The sequence below is a fragment of the Salvelinus namaycush genome, chromosome 18, assembly GCF_016432855.1.
Source record: "Salvelinus namaycush isolate Seneca chromosome 18, SaNama_1.0, whole genome shotgun sequence".
Classification (NCBI taxonomy): Eukaryota; Metazoa; Chordata; class Actinopteri; order Salmoniformes; family Salmonidae; genus Salvelinus; species Salvelinus namaycush.
In genome coordinates, this window is record NC_052324.1 from 42,602,023 (window position 1) to 42,626,823 (window position 24,801).

Sequence of the window (24,801 nt, forward strand, 5' to 3'; positions counted from 1 at the left end):
CACGCCCGGTACTTTCCCTTCGACAAAACCCACTCCTTTCAACACGCCCGGTACTTTCCCTTCGACAAAACCCACTCCTTTCAACACGCCCGGTACTTTCCCTTCTACAAAACCCACTCCTTTCAACACGCCCGGTACTTTCCCTTCTACAAAACTCACTCCTTTCAACATGCCCGGTACTTTCCCTTCTACAAAACCCACTCCTTTCAACACGCCCGGTACTTTCCCTTCTACAAAACCCACTCCTTTCAACACGCCCGGTACTTTCCCTTCTACAAAACCCACTCCTTTCAACACGCCCGGTACTTTCCCTTCTACAAAACTCACTCCTTTCAACACGCCCGGTACTTTCCCTTCTACAAAACCCACTCCTTTCAACACGCCCGGTACTTTCCCTTCTACAAAACCCACTCCTTTCAACACGCCCGGTACTTTCCCTTCGACAAAACCCACTCCTTTCAACACGCCCGGTACTTTCCCTTCTACAAAACCCACTCCTTTCAACACGCCCGGTACTTTCCCTTCTACAAAACCCACTCCTTTCAACACGCCCGGTACTTTCCCTTCTACAAAACCCACTCCTTTCAACACGCCCGGTACTTTCCCTTCTACAAAACCCACTCCTTTCAACACGCCCGGTACTTTCCCTTCTACAAAACCCACTCCTTTCAACACGCCCGGTACTTTCCCTTCTACAAAACCCACTCCTTTCAACATGCCCGGTACTTTCCCTTCGACAAAACCCACTCCTTTCAACTCGCCCGGTACTTTCCCTTCTACAAAACCCACTCCTTTCAACACGCCCGGTACTTTCCCTTCTACAAAACCCACTCCTTTCAACACGCCCGGTACTTTCCCTTCTACAAAACCCACTCCTTTCAACACGCCCGGTACTTTCCCTTCGACAAAACCCACTCCTTTCAACTCGCCCGGTACTTTCCTTTCTACAAAACTCACTCCTTTCAACACGCCCGGTACTTTCCCTTCTACAAAACTCACTCCTTTCCACAGCCCGGTACTTTCCCTTCGACAAAACCCACTCCTTTCAACTCGCCCGGTACTTTCCTTTCTACAAAACCCACTCCTTTCAACACGCCCGGTACTTTCCCTTCTACAAAACCCACTCCTTTCAACACGCCCGGTACTTTCCTTTTGACACACCCACTCACCAATCATCCAGTCGCCATATCAGCTACCCCTTCTCAACATATGAGTAACTCTTTTCAATAACGTTACCTTCATAAATTTTTTATGCTATGTTAATCAACTGTCAATTAAACATTTATAGACAAATTATGAATCATTTCTAAACAATCATAAGTCATTGGTTAAATGTGAGATTTATTATGACCACAAAGTACTGACAAGTTTGAATGGCTTGAGAATCCGACCAAAATAAAAATAAAACAGCCACAACAGTAATCAAATAAATTCATTTATTTGAGTCATTGTCTGTCAGAAATAAACCAGTGCTTTTGAGTAATCACAGATCGACAGGTTAATGAGTCGATCACAGATCGACAGGTTAATGAGTCGATCACAGATCGACAGGTTAATGAGTTGATCACAGATCACAGATGAACAGGCTTAGTGGATCACAGATGTTATGGATGGAAGGATGAGGTGAGGTCACTATGGTGTTGCTATGGAGGTAGATATTGTAGACACAGACAGAACTTTAGCATTTTTTTTAATTCACCAGTTCCTCTGTTGAAATTAATAAAATGAAAATTATATCTTAAACCTTGACCAGCTCTACACTCTCAGCTAGCAGCTTGGCAGCCTGTAGGAGAAAACATGACATCAGTTATTACAATTGTGTTGCCTTAAATCTACACAATAGGCTATTCCCCACTTTCAAAGTGAAAGAAAACGACATCACACAAGATTTCAATTCTGTATTACTTAATTTCTACAAATTGTCTTCGTCCTATTTAACCAGGCAATTTGACTATACAGATTAAAAGATAAACGATGAAACATTTCATCAGTACGGAGTGGTGTCGGTTACCTGGTCAGTGAAGCATGCTTCTTTGTCCTCAGCAGCACAGCACTTCTCCTTCGTGATGCTGAAGTTAGTAGAGATGGTCTTCAGATGATCCTCGGTGATGGTGGTCTTATGTCTGACCACATCGTACAGCAGCCTGAGGACACGGACACACACACACACACACACACAGACACACACACACACACACACACACACACACACACACAGACGTTTGTAAACCTAGCGCGTTAAGAGTATATGTATGTGTGAATTGGTGCCCACGTGTTCATACACAGTACGTTCTTAGTATATCTCACTCACTTCTTCCCGGATAGCAGGAGGTCCTTGCTGTTCTTGGTGCAGAGCTCAGGGCCCATGTGGAAGTCGTTGGCATCCAGCTCCGGGGGCGTGAACTCTGTGTCAGGCTGGATAGCCAGGATGCAGGGTCTCCTCATGGAGTAGGACTGGTTGCAGCAGTGGGCGATGCGGGGGTTAATGCTGGAGTAGTCGTCGTCGTTACACGTGGCGTCGAGCACGTTGGTCGACTTTGAAGAGGACAAAGGAAGGGAGAGCTTATTTTAATTTTATTTAACCTCTATTTACAATGTAGACTCAGCGATATATGCATGCCTGTGTATGTGTGAGTATCATACCTCTGTGTGTTTGTATGTGCTTGTGTATGTGTGTGTGTGTGTGTGTGTGTGTGTGTGTGTGTGTCAGACCTTCTCCTCTGCGCAGGGCAAGACTAAGTGGCCTGGCTGGTCCTTGCAGCAGTCATGGAAAACATCAGCCACAGTCTCAGACACAATGTGAAGCTGGACGAAGGAGGCCTGGGGCATTATCCTGGTGTAGTACACCATCATACTAGTGGAGGAGGAGCAGGGAGGAAGAGGAGGAGGAAAAGGAGGAGTAGGAGGAAGATGAGGAAGAGGAGGTGCAGGAAGAGGGGGAGCAAGATTAGGAGGAAAAAGAGGAGGCGAAAGAGGAGGAGCAGGAAGAGGAGGGGGAGCAGAAGGATTAGTTCATGTTAATGAACCATGAAATAGCAGTGTATTAAATACGAATTAACCATTCATAAATTATTAATAAGCCATTAAAAATAGTGATCAATTTACCCATAACACCTGTCAGTTAGTTGTTAGGACTAAATGTGACTAAATTACTGATCGCATACCACGTGAAGGACATCTACTTTGACCTTTCATGACCTTTGACCTGTCTGTGTGAGAGCATGACCCCTCACCTCTTCTCAAAGTTGTAATCTCCCAGGGCAGCCTCGGCAGCACACAAGTTCTTGTAGTATTCAATCTCATCAGTGATCATCTTGTCTATGTTACTGTCGGCCAGCTGCATGGGAACAACAGTGTTTAGAATTGTATTTATTTATTTTATTTATTGACTATTCGAAACATACAATATACTCGCAGCGAAGCCGCTCAACAACTACAACATAACAGTCATCCAACAGATTCCCATTCAGAGCGACACACAGAAGCATCCAGGGTCAATGCCCTGCTCAAGGACACGTTGACCGATCTACCACCAGGCCAAAAAACGTGAACCCGAACCCTCCAAGATCCCCCCCCAGAGTTCCCCAATAGCTGTCCCTCAACCATTCGAGACCCCTCCAACAGTCCCCCCCCAGGAAGAAAAATACAATTAATTCCATTCCCCACCCCCAAGAAAGCCCCCCAATGCACCAACAACCAAGAAAATTAACTAAAGAGAAAAAAAGGAAAAGACAGAAGAAAACAGCAAACAACAATGCAAATGTTTTTTTGTTTTTTTAAAATAATACATTTAAAACAAAGGTCAACTAAAATCATAACAGCAATGCCAACTGTATATGTTTGTGTGCATGTCTGGTACTATTACATGTATGTGTGTGTTCTTGTATGTGTTTATTTGACTGAGAGTGTGTGTATATGCATGTGTACAAACATCTGCACGGCATCAGCCTCAGGCAAACCAGCATTAGTTGTAAAAACACTGCCACTTAGTGTCATTCAAATGTACTTTTTATTATGTTTTATTTACACTTTTAATTTATTTTTATTTTTTAAACTTTTATGTTTGACCATCATTCTCTCTCTCACACAGCAACTCCACACCCACTTGTCTCCAATTCCACATACCAACCCTCAGCTTCCCTCGGCCCATCCCATCTATCTCTGCTGGCCACCCTCAGCTTCCCTCGGCTCATCCCATCTATCTCTGCTGGCCACCCTAAGCTTCCCTCGGCCCATCCCATCTATCTCTGCTGGCCACCCTCAGCTTCCCTCGGCCCATCCCATCTATCTCTGCTGGCCACCCTCAGCTTCCCTCGGCTCATCCCATCTATCTCTGCTGGCCACCCTCAGCTTCCCTCGGCCCATCCCATCTATCTCTGCTGGCCACCCTCAGCTTCCCTCGGCTCATCCCATCTATCTCTGCTGGCCACCCTCAGCTTCCCTCGGCCCATCCCATCTATCTCTGCTGGCCACCCTCAGCTTCCCTCGGCCCATCCCATCTATCTCTGCTGGCCACCCTCAGCTTCCCTCGGCTCATCCCATCTATCTCTGCTGGCCACCCTCAGCTTCCCTCGGCCCATCCCATCTATCTCTGCTGGCCACCCTCAGCTTCCCTCGGCTCATCCCATCTATCTCTGCTGGCCACCCTCAGCTTCCCTCGGCTCATCCCATCTATCTCTGCTGGCCACCCTCAGCTTCCCTCGGCTCATCCCATCTATCTCTGCTGGCCACCCTCAGCTTCCCTCGGCCCATCCCATCTATCTCTGCTGGCCACCCTCAGCTTCCCTCGGCTCATCCCATCTATCTCTGCTGGCCACCCTCAGCTTCCCTCGGCCCATCCCATCTATCTCTGCTGGCCACCCTCAGCTTCCCTCGGCTCATCCCATCTATTTCTGCTGGCCACCCTCAGCTTCCCTCGGCCCATCCCATCTATCTCTGCTGGCCACCCTCAGCTTCCCTCGGCCCATCCCATCTATCTCTGCTGGCCACCCTCAGCTTCCCTCGGCTCATCCCATCTATCTCTGCTGGCCACCCTCAGCTTCCCTCGGCTCATCCCATCTATCTCTGCTGGCCACCCTCAGCTTCCCTCGGCTCATCCCATCTATCTCTGCTGGCCACCCTCAGCTTCCCTCGGCTCATCCCATCTATCTCTGCTGGCCACCCTCAGCTTCCCTCGGCCCATCCCATCTATCTCTGCTGGCCACCCTCAGCTTCCCTCGGCTCATCCCATCTATCTCTGCTGGCCACCCTCAGCTTCTCTCGGCCCATCCCATCTATCTCTGCTGGCCACCCTCTTCGGGTTTCTACTCAACACATATCTTTCAACTATGCTGTGATGTTTAACGTACAATTTCAATCTATCTAATGGAATATAATCCACAGATTGCGAGTTGAAGATAAATACTTTTACTAAGAGTATTAGTATATTAGTAATTGACTGACCCGGTCTCTCCAGATCTCCTAACCGTACTATTTCTAGGGTCAATTTTAGATCAATGCTATGCATTTTCTGCCATTCCTGAACCCGAGACCAGAAACAGGCTACCTGAGGGCAATAACATAATAAATGGTCTATTGATTCTGTATCCTCACAACAAAATCTGCAGAGCATCGATGATTTTATGCCCCAAATATTCAACATTTTGTTGGTGGCAAGAATTCTATATAATAATTTTAGCTGAAAAGCACGAAGTCTTGAATCTTGCGTTGTTTTATATATCAACTCATACCATGGAATCGGTACATCAAAAATCTCTTCCCAACTATTTTGCAATCTGTATGGCACAGTTGTCAACATCCTGGTCCTCAAATGAAACTGGTATACTTTCCTATTTATGCTATTTTTATTCCTCTGCCAGTTTTGATCCTTTATATTGGGCAGACAAACCAGTTCCCTACCTCCTCCCGCTGCCACCTGCCTCCTCCATTTTTGGGGCAATGCTGTAATCAATTGGTTGTACTCTTGGATTGAGCAGACCTTCCCGTACAATTCTGATACCTCCATGAAGGACATAACTCTACCATTACAATTTACAATATAATTTAAGAACAAAATACCCTTTTCAAACATCTTTCCCATAAATACAGGTATTTTATCAACCAGCACATTTGAGTTCAGCCATAATATTTGTTCTATATTTTCAGGGGTATTGTCACGCCCTGACCTTAGAGATCCTTTTTATGTCTCTATTTTGGTTTGGTGAGTTGGGGTGGGCATTCTATGTTTTCTATTTCTGTGTGTTTGGCCGGGTGTGAGTTGGGGTGGGCATTCTATGTTTTCTATTTCTGTGTGTTTGGCCGGGTGTGGTTCGGACACCCTTGTTTAAATCTCCTCTTGACAATTCAAAACTCTCTGAGAAGTAGCCGTTATTTACTATTTTACACCTGGGGTTGCTATACATTATTTTTACCCATTTTATAAGAGAATTACCGAAATTGAAAAAATCCAGGCATTTATAAATAAAATCCAGTCTTACTTTATCAAATACCTTTTCAAAATCCACCAGAAATAACATTCCTGGCTTCTTATATGTTTCATGATGTTCTATTATTTCTAGTAGTTGTCGTATATTATCTCCAATGTATCGTCCATGTAAAAAACCTGTCTGATCAGAATGAACAATACCTGGTAAAACCCTTTTAATTCTGAGTGCTATGCATTTTTGCTAGTATTTTTGCATCATAACATTGAAATGTAAGGGGCCTCCAGTTTTTATAGATAGACTGGGTCTTTATATTTGCCATCTGGGTCTTGTTTTTATAATAGAGGAACAAAAGTGTTAGCCTGCTGAGCTAAAGACTAGAACCATAACAGTGTTAGCCTGCTGAGTTAAAGACTAGAACCATAACAGTGTTAGCCTGCTGAGCTAAAGACTAGAACCATAACAGTGTTAGCCTGCTGAGCTAAAGACTAGAACCATAACAGTGTTAGCCTGCTGAGCTAAAGACTAGAAACATAACAGTGTTAGCCTGCTGAGCTAAAGACTAGAACCATAACAGTGTTAGCCTGCTGAGTTAAAGACTAGAACCATAACAGTGTTAGCCTGCTGAGCTAAAGACTAGAACCATAACAGTGTTAGCCTGTTGAGCTAAAGACTAGAACCATAACAGTGTTAGCCTGCTGAGCTAAAGACTAGAACCATAACAGGGTTAGCCTGCTGAGTTAAAGACTAGAACCATAACAGTGTTAGCCTGCTGAGCTAAAGACTAGAAACATAACAGTGTTAGCCTGCTGAGCTAAAGACTAGAACCATAACAGTGTTAGCCTGCTGAGCTAAAGACTAGAACCATAACAGTGTTAGCCTGTTGAGCTAAAGACTAGAACCATAACAGTGTTAGCCTGCTGAGCTAAAGACTAGAACCATAACAGTGTTAGCCTGCTGAGCTAAAGACTAGAACCATAACAGTGTTAGCCTGTTGAGCTAAAGACTAGAACCATAACAGTGTTAGCCTGCTGAGCTAAAGACTAGAACCATAACAGTGTTAGCCTGTTGAGCTAAAGACTAGAACCATAACAGTGTTAGCCTGCTGAGCTAAAGACTAGAACCATAACAGTGTTAGCCTGCTGAGCTAAAGACTAGAACCATAACAGTGTTAGCCTGCTGAGCTAAAGACTAGAACCATAACAGTGTTAGCCTGCTGAGTTAAAGACTAGAACCATAACAGTGTTAGCCTGCTGAGTTAAAGACTAGAACCATAACAGTGTTAGCCTGCTGAGCTAAAGACTAGAACCATAACAGTGTTAGCCTGCTGAGCTAAAGACTAGAAACATAACAGTGTTAGCCTGCTGAGCTAAAGACTAGAACCATAACAGTGTTAGCCTGCTGAGCTAAAGACTAGAACCATAACAGTGTTAGCCTGCTGAGCTAAAGACTAGAACCATAACAGTGTTAGCCTGCTGAGCTAAAGACTAGAAACATAACAGTGTTAGCCTGCTGAGCTAAAGACTAGAACCATAACAGTGTTAGCCTGCTGAGCTAAAGACTAGAAACATAACAGTGTTAGCCTGCTGAGCTAAAGACTAGAAACATAACAGTGTTAGCCTGTTGAGCTAAAGACTAGAACCATAACAGTGTTAGCCTGCTGAGCTAAAGACTAGAAACATAACAGTGTTAGCCTGCTGAGTTAAAGACTAGAAACATAACAGTGTTAGCCTGCTGAGTTAAAGCCTAGAACCATAACAGTGTTAGCCTGCTGAGCTAAAGACTAGAACCATAACAGTGTTAGCCTGCTGAGCTAAAGCCTAGAACCATTAGCTCAGGGGGACGCTAATTCAAGTATTCAGGTTTTAGGGAAGGTTACTCATCATCACAAACTGATAGATAGTGTAGCTAGCTCCTCTGAGAAGATAAGACATGATAAAATAAACTTTGTTGAAATTTAGAGTTTCTGAGTCCATGTGTAATATCACATTAAACAATATCAAATCACAATATGACAAGTGTAAAACTCAGAACTATTTAAACTTGGAGCAAGCAGTTGTGTGAATTCACGTGCATTGAACTTGTTGAGAACACCGATTGGCTAATGGCAAACATGCTATCATGCTTGTAAAAACAAATGATCGTGTTCAACAAACATAAATAGATGCTGTTATCAAGGCCATTTCCTTAGTAGTGTCAGAGGTCAACATGTGGGAACAGTTGGAGCTCAGCGATGATAGACGGGCTTCCTACTAGTAATATGAGTTGGAGGGGGTTCAAGGGGGTTCTTCCTACTAGTAATATGAGTTGGAGGGGGTTCAAGGGGGTTCTTCCTACTAGTAATATGAGTTGGAGGGGGTTCAAGGGGGTTCTTCCTACTAGTAATATGAGTTGGAGGGGGTTCTTCCTACTAGTAATATGAGTTGGAGGGGGTTCTTCCTACTAGTAATATGAGTTGGAGGGGGTTCTTCCTACTAGTAATATGAGTTGGAGGGGGTTCTTCCTACTAGTAATATGAGTTGGAGGGGGTTCTTCCTACTAGTAATATGAGTTGGAGGGGGTTCAAGGGGGTTCTTCCCAATAGTAATATGAGTTGGAGGGGGTTCTTCCTACTAGTAATATGAGTTGGAGGGGGTTCTTCCTACTAGTAATATGAGTTGGAGGGGGTTCTTCCTACTAGTAATATGAGTTGGAGGGGGTTCAAGGGGGTTCTTCCTACAAGTAATATGAGTTGGAGGGGGTTCTTCCTACTAGTAATATGAGTTGGAGGGGGTTCAAGGGGGTTCTTCCTACTACTAATATGAGTTGGAGGGGGTTCTTCCTACTAGTAATATGAGTTGGAGGGGGTTCAAGGGGGTTCTTCCTACTAGTAATACAAGTTGGAGGGGGTTCAAGGGGGTTCTTCCTACTAGTAATACGAGTTGGAGGGGGTTCAAGGGGGTTCTTCCTACTAGTAATATGAGTTGGAGGGGGTTCAAGGGGGTTCTTCCTACTAGTAATATGAGTTGGAGGGGGTTCAAGGGGGTTCTTCCTAATAGTAATACAAGTTGGAGGGGGTTCTTCCTACTAGTAATACAAGTTGGAGGGGGTTCAAGGGGGTTCTTCCTACTAGTAATATGAGTTGGAGGGGGTTCAAGGGGGTTCTTCCTACTAGTAATATGAGTTGGAGGGGGTTCAAGGGGGTTCTTCCTACTAGTAATATGAGTTGGAGGGGTTTCAGGGGGGTTCTTCCTACTAGTAATATGAGTTGGAGGGGGTTCAAGGGGGTTCTTCCTACTAGTAATATGAGTTGGAGGGGGTTCAAGGGGGTTCTTCCTACTAGTAATACGAGTTGGAGGGGGTACTTCCTACTAGTAATATGAGTTGGAGGGGGTTCAAGGGGGTTCTTCCTACTAGAAATACGAGTTGGAGGGGGTTCTTCATACTAGTAATACAAGTTGGAGGGGGTTCAAGGGGGTTCTTCCTACTAGTAATACGAGTTGGAGGGGGTTCAAGGGAGTTCTTCATACTAGTAATATGAGTTGGAGGGGGTTCAAGGGGGTTCTTCCTACTAGTAATACGAGTTGGAGGGGGTTCAAGGGAGTTCTTCATACTAGTAATATGAGTTGGAGGGGGTTCAAGGGAGTTCTTCCTACTAGTAATACGAGTTGGAGGGGGTTCAAGGGAGTTCTTCCTACTAGTAATACGAGTTGGAGGGGGTTCAAGGGAGTTCTTCATACTAGTAATACGAGTTGGAGGGGGTTCAAGGGAGTTCTTCATACTAGTAATATGAGTTGGAGGGGGTTCAAGGGGGTTCTTCACAGTCATATGCTCATATTTATGAGATGTCATGAATCAGCATCACACAAAAATAGTGCAATGGTTAAAAAAATCTCTGCGGTAATGTGTGTGTGTGTGTGTTATGTGTGTGTGTTATGTGTGTGTGTGTGTGTGTCTGTTATGTGTGTTGTTTGTGTGTGTGTGTGTGTGTGTGTCTGTTATGTGTGTTGTTTGTGAGTGTGTGTGTTATGTGTGTTGTGTGTGTGTGTGTGTGTGTTATGTGTTATGTGTGTTGTGTGTGTGCGGCTGTGCGTGCGTCCATGTGTGTGTAATACATACAGCCGTTTTGACACACTCTGCGTGGTCCTCCTTGTCGCAGCACTGGAGGAAGGCCTGCTCAGCCTCCTTGGAGAACCTCAGAATCACCTGCTGGGACGACTCAGGGTGGCGCACTGACAGCTCATAGATCAACCTGCCAATCAGGACAGCCCATACACAGAAGCTCAGTTAGACAGCCAATCAGGACAGCCCATACACAGAAGCTCAGTTAGACAGCCAATCAGGACAGAACATACACAGAAGCTCAGTTAGACAGCCAATCAGGACAGCCCATACACAGAAGCTCAGTTAGACAGCCAATCAGGAATGACCATACACAGAAGCTCAATTATACAGCCAATCAGGACAGCCCATACACAGAAGCTCAGTGTGTGTGAGACGTTACGTACTTCCCCAGGGCTACATCAGGGGTCTTGGTGAAGGTGTGGCAGACAGCAGCTATGTCAGCGTGCAGGTCGTAGTGCTCAGACAGACTGTCTGGCTTAGTGTCTGGCTTCATGGCCTCAACACAGGATCCTCTGTCTATGGCATGTTCCTTACAGCACGCTTTCAGACCCGCCGTGCGGGACAACACACTACGGTTCCCACACACCTCGTCTACCAGCACCTTCTGTTAGGAGAAACGGACACACACTATCAGATAAGGAGACGGACACACACACACACTATCAGATAAGGAGACGGACACACACACACACTATCAGATAAGGAGACGGACACACACACACACGCTATCAGATAAGGAGGGGTGGGAGAGAATGACATATAGGTAAAGAGAGAGAAGACATGAAAGCGTGAGTGTGGGAAGAAAGAGGAGGAAATGAAAGAGAGGAAATGAGATGAAATAACCTACTCTCCGCTTCATGCATGTGATCATGTCTCCGCTGCAGCAGGGGGCAGTAGTGGCTACGATCTTGTCTACAATGCCTTTCATCTCCTGGAACGAGGCCTGAGGCATCTTCTGACTGTACTGGATCATCTTCCTGTTAGAACAGACAGACACACGCGTCAACCAATAAGACTGGCCCAGGGGAAGGCTCTCCTAGCTCTTAGCCAATTAGAACCATAGATTTTTTAGATTGCCATGTCTTACTTGGCCTTGAAAATGCGGTCTCCATATTTGTTGTGGACAATGCACAGGGCCTTCAGTTCATTGACACGGTTCCTGACGAAGTGTTCGAACGTAGGTTTCTGAAAAAGAGAGAGAGAATGTTCTCTTTGGCTATGTAGGTGCTTTACTTTCCATGCCAATAAAGGTGGTTGAATTAAATTGAGAATGGGAGCGACAGGTAGCCTAGCAGTTAAGTGCATTGGGCTAGTAACCAAAAGGTTGCTGGTTCGAATCCCAGTGCCGACTAAGTTAAAATCTGTCTATGTTCCCTAGTTGCTCTGGATAAGAGCGTCTGCTAATCGGACACGAAACAGCATACAAAATGGAACCCTGATAGGGTTCTGGTCAAATATAGTGCACTATATAGGGAATAGGGTGCCATTTTGGACACTTCCTGACCTTGGTGTTGAAGCAGGTCTGGGCCTCGACCTCACTCTTCCCACAGCAGGTAGCCAGAACCTCTCCGTAACTCTTAGTGACAGCCAGGATCACGTGAGGAGGTAGCATGGTGTTACGCTTGGAGAACCTGAAGATGAAGCTGAAACACAACACCTTGGCTTCAGCTCAGCGTCCTAACACAGTATTTTAGCTGCCTGAAGGAGACCTATCCCAGGTTCAAACTCAGCGTCCTAACACAGTATTTTAGCTGCCTGGAGGAGACCTGTCCCAGGTTCAAACTCAGCGTCCTAACACAGTATTTTAGCTGCCTGGAGGAGACCAGGTTCAAACTCAGCGTCCTAACACTGTATTTTAGCTGCCTGAAGGAGACCTGTCCCAGGTTCAAACTCAGCGTCCTAACACAGTATTTTAGCTGCCTGGAGGAGACCTGTCCCAGGTTCAAACTCAGCGTCCTAACACAGTATTTTAGCTGCCTGGAGGAGACCTGTCCCAGGTTCAAACTCAGCGTCCTAACACAGTATTTTAGCTGCCTGGAGGACACCTGTCCCAGGTTCAAACTCAGCGTCCTAACACAGTATTTTAGCTGCCTGGAGGAGACCTGTCCCAGGTTCAAACTCAGCGTCCTAACACAGTATTTTAGCTGCCTGGAGGAGACCTGTCCCAGGTTCAAACTCAGCGTCCTAACACAGTATTTTAGCTGCCTGAAGGAGACCAGGTTCAAACTCAGCGTCCTAACACAGTATTTTAGCTGCCTGGAGGAGACCTGTCCCAGGTTCAAACTCAGCGTCCTAACACAGTATTTTAGCTGCCTGGAGGAGACCAGGTTCAAACTCAGCGTCCTAACACAGTATTTTAGCTGCCTGAAGGAGACCTGTCCCAGGTTCAAACTCAGCGTCCTAACACAGTATTTTAGCTGCCTGGAGGAGACCTGTCCCAGGTTCAAACTCAGCGTCCTAACACAGTATTTTAGCTGCCTGGAGGACACCTGTCCCAGGTTCAAACTCAGCGTCCTAACACAGTATTTTAGCTGCCTGGAGGAGACCTGTCCCAGGTTCAAACTCAGCGTCCTAACACAGTATTTTAGCTGCCTGGAGGAGACCTGTCCCAGGTTCAAACTCAGCGTCCTAACACAGTATTTTAGCTGCCTGGAGGAGACCTGTCCCAGGTTCAAACTCAGCGTCCTAACACAGTATTTTAGCTGCCTGGAGGAGACCTGTCCCAGGTTCAAACTCAGCGTCCTAACACAGTATTTTAGCTGCCTGGAGGAGACCTGTCCCAGGTTCAAACTCAGCGTCCTAACACAGTATTTTAGCTGCCTGGAGGAGACCTGTCCCAGGTTCAAACTCAGCGTCCTAACACAGTATTTTAGCTGCCTGAAGGAGACCTGTCCCAGGTTCAAACTCAGCGTCCTAACACAGTATTTTAGCTGCCTGGAGGACACCTGTCCCAGGTTCAAACTCAGCGTCCTAACACAGTATTTTAGCTGCCTGGAGGAGACCTGTCCCAGGTTCAAACTCAGCGTCCTAACACAGTATTTTAGCTGCCTGGAGGAGACCAGGTTCAAACTCAGCGTCCTAACACAGTATTTTAGCTGCCTGAAGGAGACCTGTCCCAGGTTCAAACTCAGCGTCCTAACACAGTATTTTAGCTGCCTGGAGGAGACCTGTCCCAGGTTCAAACTCAGCGTCCTAACACAGTATTTTAGCTGCCTGAAGGAGACCTGTCCCAGGTTCAAACTCAGCGTCCTAACACAGTATTTTAGCTGCCTGGAGGAGACCTGTCCCAGGTTCAAACTCAGCGTCCTAACACAGTATTTTAGCTGCCTGGAGGACACCTGTCCCAGGTTCAAACTCAGCGTCCTAACACAGTATTTTAGCTGCCTGGAGGAGACCTGTCCCAGGTTCAAACTCAGCGTCCTAACACAGTATTTTAGCTGCCTGAAGGAGACCAGGTTCAAACTCAGCGTCGGTCACAGCCACATGAGTTGAGTGGATCTACTTACCTCTCCACGAAATCCTTGCGGTCCTTCTTAAAGTCTTCACACTGGTCTGCAGCTGGCGACTCAGAGGTGAGGGACAGGTCCCGGGGAATCTACAATGAATCAATCAACCAACCAACCAACCAACCAACCCATTACTCAAATGCATCCATAAAGCCCATTTTACTTTAGCAGTTGTCACTGCTTTTACAGTGTCCCGGCCTAGACCTCAAAGAGACACAGTAGCTGTGTTGCTGTCTCACCTAGCTACACTATATAAATATAAAAGGAGTGGATTCAGCTATTTCAGTCACGCCCATTGCTGACAGGTGTATAAAATCGAGCACACAGCAACGCAATCTCCATAGACAAACATTGGCAGTAGAATGGCCCGTACTGAAGAGCTCAGTGACTTTCAACGTGGCACTTTCATAGCATGCCACCTTTCCAAATAGTCAGTTTGTCAAATGTCTGCCCTGCTAGAGCTTCCCTGGTCAACTGTAAGTGCTGTTATTGTGAAGTGGAGACGTCTAGGAGCAACAACGGCTCAGCCGCGAAGTGGTAGGCCACACAAGCTCACAGAACGGGACCACCGAGTGCTGAAGCACGTAGCATGTCCTCGGTTGCAACACTCACTACCGGGTTCCAAACTGCCTCTGAAAGCAACTTCAGCACAATAAATGTTTGTTGAGAGCTTCATAAAATGGGTTTCCATGGCCGAGCAGCCGCACACAAGCCTAAGATCACCATGCGCAATGCCACGCGTCAGCTGGAGTGGTGTAAAGCTCGCCACCATTGGACTCTGGAGCAGTGGAAACGCGTTCTCTGGAGTGATGAATCATGCTTCACCATCTGGCAGCCCAATGGACGAATCTGGGTTTGGCAGATGCCAGGAGAATGCTACCTGCCCCAATGCATAGTGCCAACTGTAAAGTTTGGTGGAGGAGGAATAATGGTCTGGGGTTGTTTTCCATGGTTCGGGCCCTTTAGTTCCAGTGAAGGGAAATCTTAACGCTACAGCATACAGTGACATTCTAGATGATTCTGTGTTTCCAACTTTGTGGCAACAGTTTGGGGAAGGCCCTTTCCTGTTTCAGCATGACAAAGCCCCGGTGCACAAAGCGAGGTCCATACAGAAATGGTTTGCCAGAAGAGGACTGGCCACCCCTCATAGCCTGGTTCCTCTCTAGGTTTCTTCCTTGGTTTTGGCCTTTCTAGAGTTTTTCCTAGCCACCGTGCTTCTACACCTGCATTGCTTGCTGTTTGGGGTTTTAGGCTGGGTTTCTATACAGCACTTTGATATATCAGCTGATGTAAGAAGGGCTATATAAATAAATTTGATTTGACGAGATCGGTGGGGAAGAACTTGACTGGCATGCAAAGAGCCCTGACCTCAACCCCATCGAATACCTTTGGGATGAATTGGAACGCCGACTGCGATACAGGCCTAATCTTGACCTCACTAATACTCTTATGGCTGAATGGAAGCAAGTCCCTGCAGCAATGTTCCAGCATCTAGTGAAAAGCCTTCCCAGAAGAGTGGACGCTGTTTTTGCAGCAAACTCCATATTAATGTCCATGATTTTAGAATGAGGTCTTCGACGAGCAGGTGTCCACATACTTTTGGTCATGTAGCGTATCTTAAGATGAATCACCTCACCTAGCATCTGCTAAATGACTAAAATGTAAATGTAGAAAACTCACTAGAAGTTTAGTTTATTAATTCGAAACAGTTAAAAAAAAAAAAAAACAAGCAAACATAAAACTTCAAAAAGCCAAAATATGCACAAAGAAACCAAGAGAGGAACCTGACTCAGAGGGGCCGGCCTAAATTACCTTGGCCTTGTGGTCCACGAAGCAGTGTGTTCTCTCAGTGGCAGTCTTCTCACAGCAGTGCTTCAGATTGCTCTTCTCAACTAAGGTCTCAGAAGAACACACAGCACTCTGGAACAGGTCCGCCTGCACACACATAGTAGTACACCTTTTAGCCAGCAGAGGGTGCTGTTGTATCTGTACAGGACATTCAAAAACCATAGAGATAGATAGAGGACTCTAGAGGGATTCATTTATTAAAGGTCCGGACGTTTTTTATCTGAATATCAAATCATTTCTGGGTAGCAATTAAGTACCTTTACTGTGATTGTTTTCAATTAAAATGGTCAAAAATAAACAAAAATATCTTCTTCGCAAAGAGCAATTTCTCAAGCAAGAATTTTGGTAGGACTGTCTGGGTGTGGTCTGAGTGGGGAGGGGAAAACGGAAAACTATCTGTTATTGGCGGAGAGGTTTGGAACTCTCTTTCTTATTGATCTATTCGATCAAATTTACCGCCTGGTGATGTCGCCATGGAAGGCCAAAACTCCATCCCACCAAAACAGGATGAAATTTCAGGCGGCCTTTTCAAACAGCCACTTGAACTAAAAGGGCTTTATCATACTTTTGACAATTTCACAATATTATTCCAACCTCTTGGTGTGGAAATATATATAAAACACAGGGGGGGGGATCACATTTTTTGATAGCACTGGGCCTTTAAGCCAGGGTTTCCCAACCCTCTCTTCTGCCCCCCACAGCCGTTCTCCATTTTAGTTGTAAACCTAAATTGGCACACATGATTCAATTTACTAATGCTCTCAGCTGGAAAGGATATTTCGTTTGGCGACATTGGGTCTTTTGAGCATCATGCTATACTGTTTAAAATGTCAGCCACAAGTGCTGACCATAACCCTGTATAGGCCACCAAAGTACTGCCCCACTTTCTTTACTGATTTCACTGAACTATTGTCTATTGTCCTTGAGAACTATGATAAAATCATTGTGTTGGGTGATTTTAATATTCATGTTGACAAAGAGACTGACTCCAAGGCCATTGAATTATGAATCTTTTTTTATTTTTTATTTTACCCCCTTTTCTCCCCAATTTTCGTGGTATCCAATCGCTAGTAATTACTATATTGTCTCATCGCTACAACTCCCGTACGGGCTCGGGAGAGACGAAGGTCGAAAGCCATGCGTCCTCCGAAGCACAACCCAACCAAGCCGCACTGCTTCTTAACACAGCGCGCGTCCAACCCGGAAGCCAGCCGCACCAATGTGCCGGAGGAAACACCGTGCACCTGGCTCCCTTGGTTAGCGCGCACCGCGCCCGGCCCGCCACAGGAGTCGCCATACTCTGGACCTGGTTATTACCAAGGGGCTTTCTACTGGGCCCACCCATATCAGCGGCCATACTCTGGACCTGGTTATTACCAAGGCGCTTTCTATTGGGCCCACCCATAACCACAGCCATACTCTGGACCTGGTTATTACCAAGGGGCTTTCTACTGGGCCCACCCATAACCACAGCCATACTCTGGACCTGGTTATTACCAAGGGGCTTTCTACTGGGCCCACCCATAACCACAGCCATACTCTGGACCTGGTTATTACCAAGGGGCTTTCTACTGGGCCCACCCATAACCACAGCCATACTATAGACCTGGTTATTACCAAGGGGCTTTCTACTGGGCCCACCCATATCAGCGGCCATACTCTGGACCTGGTTATTACCAAGGGGCTTTCTGCTGGGCCCACCCATAACCACAGCCATACTCTGGACCTGGTTATTACCAAGGGGCTTTCTACTGGGCCCACCCGTAACCACAGCCATACTCTGGACCTGGTTATTACCAAGGGGCTTTCTACTGGGCCCACCTATAACCACAGCCATACTCTGGACCTGGTTATTACCAAGGGGCTTTCTACTGGGCCCACCCATATCAGCGGCCATATTCTGGACCTGGTTATTACCAAGGGGCTTTCTACTGGGCCCACCCGTAACCACAGCCATACTCTGGACCTGGTTATTACCAAGGGGCTTTCTGCTGGGCCCACCCATAACCACAGCCATACTCTGGACCTGGTTATTACCAAGGGGCTTTCTACTGGGACCACCCATAACCACAGCCATACTCTGGACCTGGTTATTACCAAGGGGCTTTCTACTGGGCCCACCCATATCAGCGGCCATACTCTGGACCTGGTTATTACCAAGGGGCTTTCTACTGGGCCCACCCATAACCACAGCCATACTCTGCACCTGGTTATTACCAAGGGGCTTTCTACTGGGCCCACCCATAACCACAGCCATACTGTGGACCTGGTTATTACCAAGGGGCTTTCTACTGGGACCACCCGTAACCACAGCCATACTCTGGACCTGGTTATTACCAAGGGGCTTTCTACTGGGCCCACCCGTAACCACAGCCATACTCTGGACCTGGTTATTACCAAGGGGCTTTCTACTGGGCACACCCATAACCACAGCCATACTCTTGACCTGGTTATTACCAAGGCGCTTTCTACTGGGCCCACCCATAACCACAGCCATACTCTGGACCTGGTTATTACCAAGGGGCTTTCTAATGGGCCCACCCATAACCACAGCCATACTCTGGACCTGGTTATTACCAAGGGGCTTTCTACTGGGCCCACCCATAACCACAGCCATACTCTGGACCTGGTTATTACCAAGGGGCTTTCTACTGGGCCCACCCATAACCACAGCCATACTCTGGACCTGGTTATTACCAAGGGGCTTTCTACTGGGCCCACCCATAACCACGGCCATACTCTGGACCTGGTTATTACCAAGGGGCTTTCTACTGGGCCCACCCGTAACCACAGCCATACTCTGGACCTGGTTATTACCAAGGGGCTTTCTACTGGGCCTACCCATAACCACAGCCATACTCTGGACCTGGTTATTACCAAAGGGCTTTCTGCTGGGCCCACCCATAACCACAGCCATACTCTGGACCTGGTTATTACCAAGGGGCTTTCTACTGGGCCTACCCATAACCACAGCCATACTCTGGACCTGGTTATTACCAAAGGGCTTTCTGCTGGGCCCACCCGTAACCACAGCCATACTCTGGACCTGGTTATTACCAAGGGGCTTTCTACTGGGCCCACCCGTAACCACGGCCATACACTGAACCTGGTTATTACCAAGGGGCTTTCTACTGTGCCCACCCGTAACCACGGCCATACACTGAACCTGGTTATTACCAAGGGGCTTTCTACTGGGCCCACCCGTAACCACGGCCATACACTGAACCTGGATATTACCAAGGGGCTTTCTACTGGGCCCACCCGTAACCACGGCCATACTCTGGACCTGGTTATTACCAAGTGGCTTTCTACTGGGCCCACCCGTAACCACGGCCATACTCTGGACCTGGTTATTACCAAGGGGCTTTCTGCTGGGCCCACCCATAACCACAGCCATACTCTGGACCTGGTTATTACCAAGGGGCTTTCTATTGACATATCCTCTATTGTTGATGTTGTTTTCTCTGATCACCACTGGGGATTTATACTACCTTGTTGCCCACAGCTCAGGGTAATACTGAACGCATTATTAACAAACTGGCTTTTTCTAACTTGATCACTATTAAATCAGAATAATTAGAGTGTGCTCTTCTCGATCATTGATGGCCTGATAAATCCTACCCCCTCTCAAACCTAATGTGAACTTTGCTCCACATCTAAATGTGATGTGTTTACGGCATATTTCAGAGATAAGATAACCACTATTAGGCTGGGTATCAGTCAAGCAAGACCTGATGACACAGACATGCTCAGGAAAGTGATATCACAACTTAAGCCTTTTTTTATTTTAGAAGACAAGACCGAGGTACTTATTGTTGGCACCAAAGCCCAGTGAGAGAATCTGGTCGCACATTTTAATTCACGGGCAATAAAGATAAAACACCAGGTAAAAACCTCGGTGTTATTTTAGATTCTAAACTAAATTTCGAATCATACATTAGGAATGTGGCCAAAATAGCTTTTTACTACCTGAGGAACATTGCCAAGGTGCGGCCGTTTCTCTCTCAGGCTGATAGAGAGACTCATCCATGCTTTAATTACAAGCAGGCTTGACTACTGTAATACTCTCCTGTCTGGTCTACCCAAGAAAGCCATTGGTCAACTGCAAAACATATAGAATGCTGCACACGGGTACTGACCAAGACCAGACAGAGAGCACACATTACACTAGTTTTAAGGTCTCTGTACTGTAAAACATACAGAATGCTGCAGGGTGGGTAGTGACCAAGACCAGACAGAGAGCACACATTACACCGGTTTTAAGGTCTCTGCACTGGCTGCCTGTGAGTTTTAGAATTAATTGCACGATTCTTCAATTGGTTTTTAAATTAATCCACAATTGTGCACCACAATACATGTCAGATATGATTTTAAGTTATGTACCCAGTAGGTCCCTCAGGTCCTCTGACCTTTAAACTATCCCAAAGCCCAGGACCAAGAGGCATGGAGAGGCAGCCTTTAGTTACTATGCCCCCAGCCTCTGGAGTAACCTGCCAGAGAACCTGAGGGGGGACCAAGAGGCATGGAGAGGCATCCTTTAGTTACTATGCCCCCAGCCTCTGGAGTAACCTGCCAGAGAACCTGAGGGGGGACCAAGAGGCATGGAGAGGCATCCTTTAGTTACTATGCCCCCAGCCTCTAGAGTAACCTGCCAGAGAACCTGAGGGGGGACCAAGAGGCATGGAGAGGCATCCTTTAGTTACTATGCCCCCAGCCTCTGGAGTAACCTGCCAGAGAACCTGAGGGGGGACCAAGAGGCATGGAGAGGCATCCTTTAGTTACTATGCCCCCAGCCTCTGGAGTAACCTGCCAGAGAACCTGAGGGGGGACCAAGAGGCATGGAGAGGCATCCTTTAGTTACTATGCGCCCAGCCTTTAGTTACTATGCCCCCAGCCTCTAGAGTAACCTGCCATAGAACCTGAGGGGGACTGAAACTGTGGACATATTTAAAAGATATCTTAAAACACACCTTTTTAACTTTGCTTTTCCTTATGGTGCTTTTCAGTTGTTCAGTTTTTGTCATTCTTTAGTTTTTTAAATCTTATGTTTGTTGTGTAGGACATTTTTCTGCTTTTATTTTCATTGTTTTTTATTGTTTTATTTTCCTGTGAAACACATTGCGTTGCATTCCATGTCTGAAATGCGTTGTATAAATAAAGCTTGACTTGATTTGAACTAATCATCAAGCCTTTGACTAATTAAAGCAGGTGTGCCAATTAAGGGTTAAAACAAAAATGTTAAACGTCTGAACCTTGACTAAAAACATCAGTCACTAATGCCCAATTACATACAAACCCCTACCTCTGGCCCCTCCCTCTGGCTGGGCAAGTCCCTCCCTACCTCCCCCCTAATCTGGCCCCTCCCCTCCCTACCTCTGGCCCCTATTACTGGCCGGGCTGGCCCCTCCCCTCCCTACTCTGGCCCTACCACTAGCCGTGCTGGCCCCTCCCCTCCCAACCTCCTACCGCTGGACCCCCCCCCGGCAAGGCTGGCCCCTCCCTACCACTGGCTCCTCCCTACCTCCTACCGCTGGACCCCCCCGGCAAGGCTGGCCCCTCCCTACCACTGACCGGACTGGCCCTTCCCCTCCCTTCCACTGGCCGGGCTGGCCCCTCCCCTCCCTGCCCCCTACCTCTGGTCCCTCCCCTCCCTACCTACCCCCTCTGGCCCCTCCCCTCCCCTCCCTACCCTCTATCCCTGTCCCCTACATACTCTTACATCTGGCCCCTACCTCTGGCTGGGCTGGGCACATCAATGTGATTGGCATGTGTCAGTTAGGGATGAGGAGGTGTGGTTGGGGTCTCTCACCACGTCCCTGTTGCAGTCTTCTAGGGGTTCGTCTGAGCAGCATTGGATGCCCATGGTGAAGGCTTCCGCAACCAGGGGCACCACGTCATCCAACAAACTATCTGGAAGGTTCTGAGCCAGCCCTACTAGTGCCCTACACACACACACACACACACACACAACACCTGTCACAACTCTCCTTACCTGGCAATAGATAACAGTAAAACTCCAGCCGACATGTTTAAAAATGTCAAAGGTGAAAACAAATGTCCCAGATAGATAGGCAAACACATAAGCATGCACGCACGCACACACACACACACACACACACACACACACACACAGTAAGATTACGACACTTCACCAAAATATTTACACTACGCTGCTGTTAGAACCACGTCCATTTTAAATCAGCCATAGCAGAGAAATTACAGATGAACAAAATAGGACAAATCAAATCCATGTAAAAGTATTAAGTGGTTAAAGAATCTGAGGTCCAGGCACTCAGGTGGGTTTGAAAACAAAGTGAACCATATAAAAGGCAGTGATGAAATAAAAGCTTTTAACATCTTTTCTCACAAAGCTTTCCTCACAAAGCTTTACTCACATAGCTTTGAATCCATCTTTCTTGGCCTCTGTGAAGATGGTACAGATCTGATTCTGAGACCGGGCTGATACACACAGCAGAACCAACAGGCTGCAGACAGCCAACCACTGCATGACGGAAGGTAAGACTCACGGACGGAGGGATGGATGGAAGAGGGGATCTAGCATTTGAGCCCAAGAGCAGAGAGACGCAGGGCTTCTTTATACTTTTGTGGAATTTGTCAGTTGTCAATCATTAGCTAACCTCTCTCTCATTTGGGTCTGTCTGTCACACAGTGGTCTCTCAGTACACACTGCTGGTCAGATTAAATGTTTTCTAGTTAGTTATATGGAAATCCAACCTCCCATATTACACATATTACAAAAGATTCCTATCCTTGGAGATGAAAGTGCAGAATCTGTGTGATGTAATTGGGTGGGGGGGGGGGGGGGGGGGGGGGGGGGGTGAGCGGCCGGCGACACAAAGGTCTGAAGGTACAACGTCCACTCTGCTGTGTCTCCAAACTGTCCCCATACAAACCTGCCACCCGACAAGTAAATATTTCCACCGTGAATCGATCTAAACTGATTCTACCTATATACAGCCTATAGTAGCCTACAATGGAACAAGGTTCAATGGTTTATTTATGTAACCTTTATTTAAGCAGGATCAGATTCCATTAACACAAAGGTCTATTTTACAAGGAAGTAAACAAAGATTTAAACCATAAAAAGCAATCACAATCCTCACTATTCATGTTAGAAATAACAGAAATAATACTGAAAGTGGAATGGTATCAGGTGTTTTACCTGTTTTGTAATTCATTATCAGTAGGCCAATAGATGATGTGCGTTCTTATAGCTATTATGCATGCTTTGTCAATAAAACTCATGAATGAAACTGTTTATGTAAAATTGTTGTCAATAAAACTCATGAATGCAACTATTTATGTAAAATTGTTGTCAATAAAATTCATGAATGCAACTGTTCATGTAAAATTGTTGTCAATAAAACTCATGAATAAAACTGTTTATGTAAAATTGTTGTCAATAAAACTCATGAATGCAACTGTTAATGTAAAATTGTTGTCAATAAAACTCCCGAATTAAAATGTTTATGTCAAATAGCGTTGCGTTCTACTTGTAGCCCTGATCGTCCTGAAAAGTAAATGTTAAAACACTTCATTGTGAGGCGAAATACAAGGCGGTTTACATGCAGATGAATGACGATCAGATTAATGAAAAGCAGTCTCGGGTCTGATTGGGTTCATGTGCCCAGGAATAGACCTACACCCCCGCAATCTTACACAAACACCCCCTCTTGGACTGTCAACAAACTTTTAGCCTACACAAATTACACACCCCCATGTACATAAACACGTGGACACACAACACCCACACTACATTACAAAAGCACAAAACACGCACAAACAAACTGAATGACATCTACACTGACTGTACAAAACATTAGGAACATCTTCCTAATATTGAGTTGCTCCCCCCCCTTTTGCCCTCAGAACAGCCTCAATTCGGCGGACCATGGAATCTACAAAGTGTCGAAAGCGTTGCACAGGGATGCTGGCCGATGTTGATTCCAATGCTTTCCACAGTAGTGATGGGACTATTGATACCGGAGCTCTGAGGCAGTTTTCAGCGCATTACTGAGCCGACGTAATATACCGATGCTCGTTTCAAAGTAACATTACAACGTGATCAATGACGTCCGAAGCTTCGTTTGATCACTTGTTAAAAATAAAAAAACGTTGCAAAATGCGTCATCACACTGATTTCTTCTTCTTTAGGATTTGTTTTTTGCGGATCACATCCAACTTTTAGGTGCATACACCGCCACCTACTGTACTGGTGTGTGAGGCCATTCACAGCCTAACTACATTACATTCTGGATAAGGTAATAGAAAACTAGGGAAAGGAAAATTGCCCTGCCAACTATTAGCTCTCTAAAAAACCCACTGCACATTCCTCTATTTAACCCTGTCTAACCAACGGTCTGAAAGGCCACAATACTACCACTCAACACCCCCTGCAACTGTTCACACTTCTCACATCTAGGATTCTCCCTCCTACACACTGCTGTAAAATGCCCATAAACTTGACACCTAAAACACTGTAGCATTTTTGGAACAAAAGCTCTCACACGATAACTTACACTTCCTAACTTGACCTTTGTCGGGCAAAGAGTCTACATCAAAACTCAGCAGGACTGACAATGTCTTCTCCGTTTCCCCATGCACTCCATTGGGTCTGCATTGCACCAAACGGCGGGCGTCACAGACAACAAGGAACTTTTCAATGGTGCCCTGCTCCGAAGAGCAAAGCAAGCCACATTCCCTAATGACATGATCTGGAGCGCCCGCTCCCTCTGGACTGAAGAAACGCAATAAATCATTACTACTCCACAATAAATCAGTTACTCTCACCAACTCAACAGTCCCCAACCTCTTCTCCACCCAACCTGACAGCACATATGGATCAGCCAAAATGACAGGATCCATTCTCTCCACCAATCTCACTCCCACTGGGCCAGAAT

At 46.3% G+C, this 24,801-nt stretch overlaps 1 protein-coding gene across 2 annotated transcripts; it reads right to left on the reverse strand.

The window, feature by feature from the left end:
* Positions 1 to 1,417: 1,417 nt before the first annotated feature.
* Positions 1,418 to 22,573, reverse strand: LOC120063464 (albumin 2-like). Of its 2 annotated transcripts, XM_039013845.1 has the most exons (14): positions 22,276 to 22,573; positions 21,690 to 21,822; positions 15,845 to 15,967; positions 14,033 to 14,121; positions 12,031 to 12,169; positions 11,614 to 11,711; positions 11,374 to 11,503; positions 10,910 to 11,130; positions 10,521 to 10,653; positions 3,234 to 3,337; positions 2,713 to 2,854; positions 2,312 to 2,535; positions 2,012 to 2,144; positions 1,418 to 1,783 (listed from the first exon to the last, which is right to left on the reverse strand). In XM_039013845.1, the coding sequence occupies exons 1-14, from the start codon at positions 22,386 to 22,388 to the stop codon at positions 1,739 to 1,741; spliced, it is 1,827 nt and encodes a 608-aa protein (XP_038869773.1). In that variant the 5' UTR covers positions 22,389 to 22,573; the 3' UTR covers positions 1,418 to 1,738. The 2 variants fall into 2 exon arrangements, with proteins under 2 accessions (XP_038869773.1, XP_038869774.1); XM_039013846.1 differs by lacking the exons at positions 21,690 to 21,822; positions 22,276 to 22,573 and adding an exon at positions 21,613 to 21,663.
* Between the last annotated feature and the right edge of the window lie 2,228 nt (positions 22,574 to 24,801).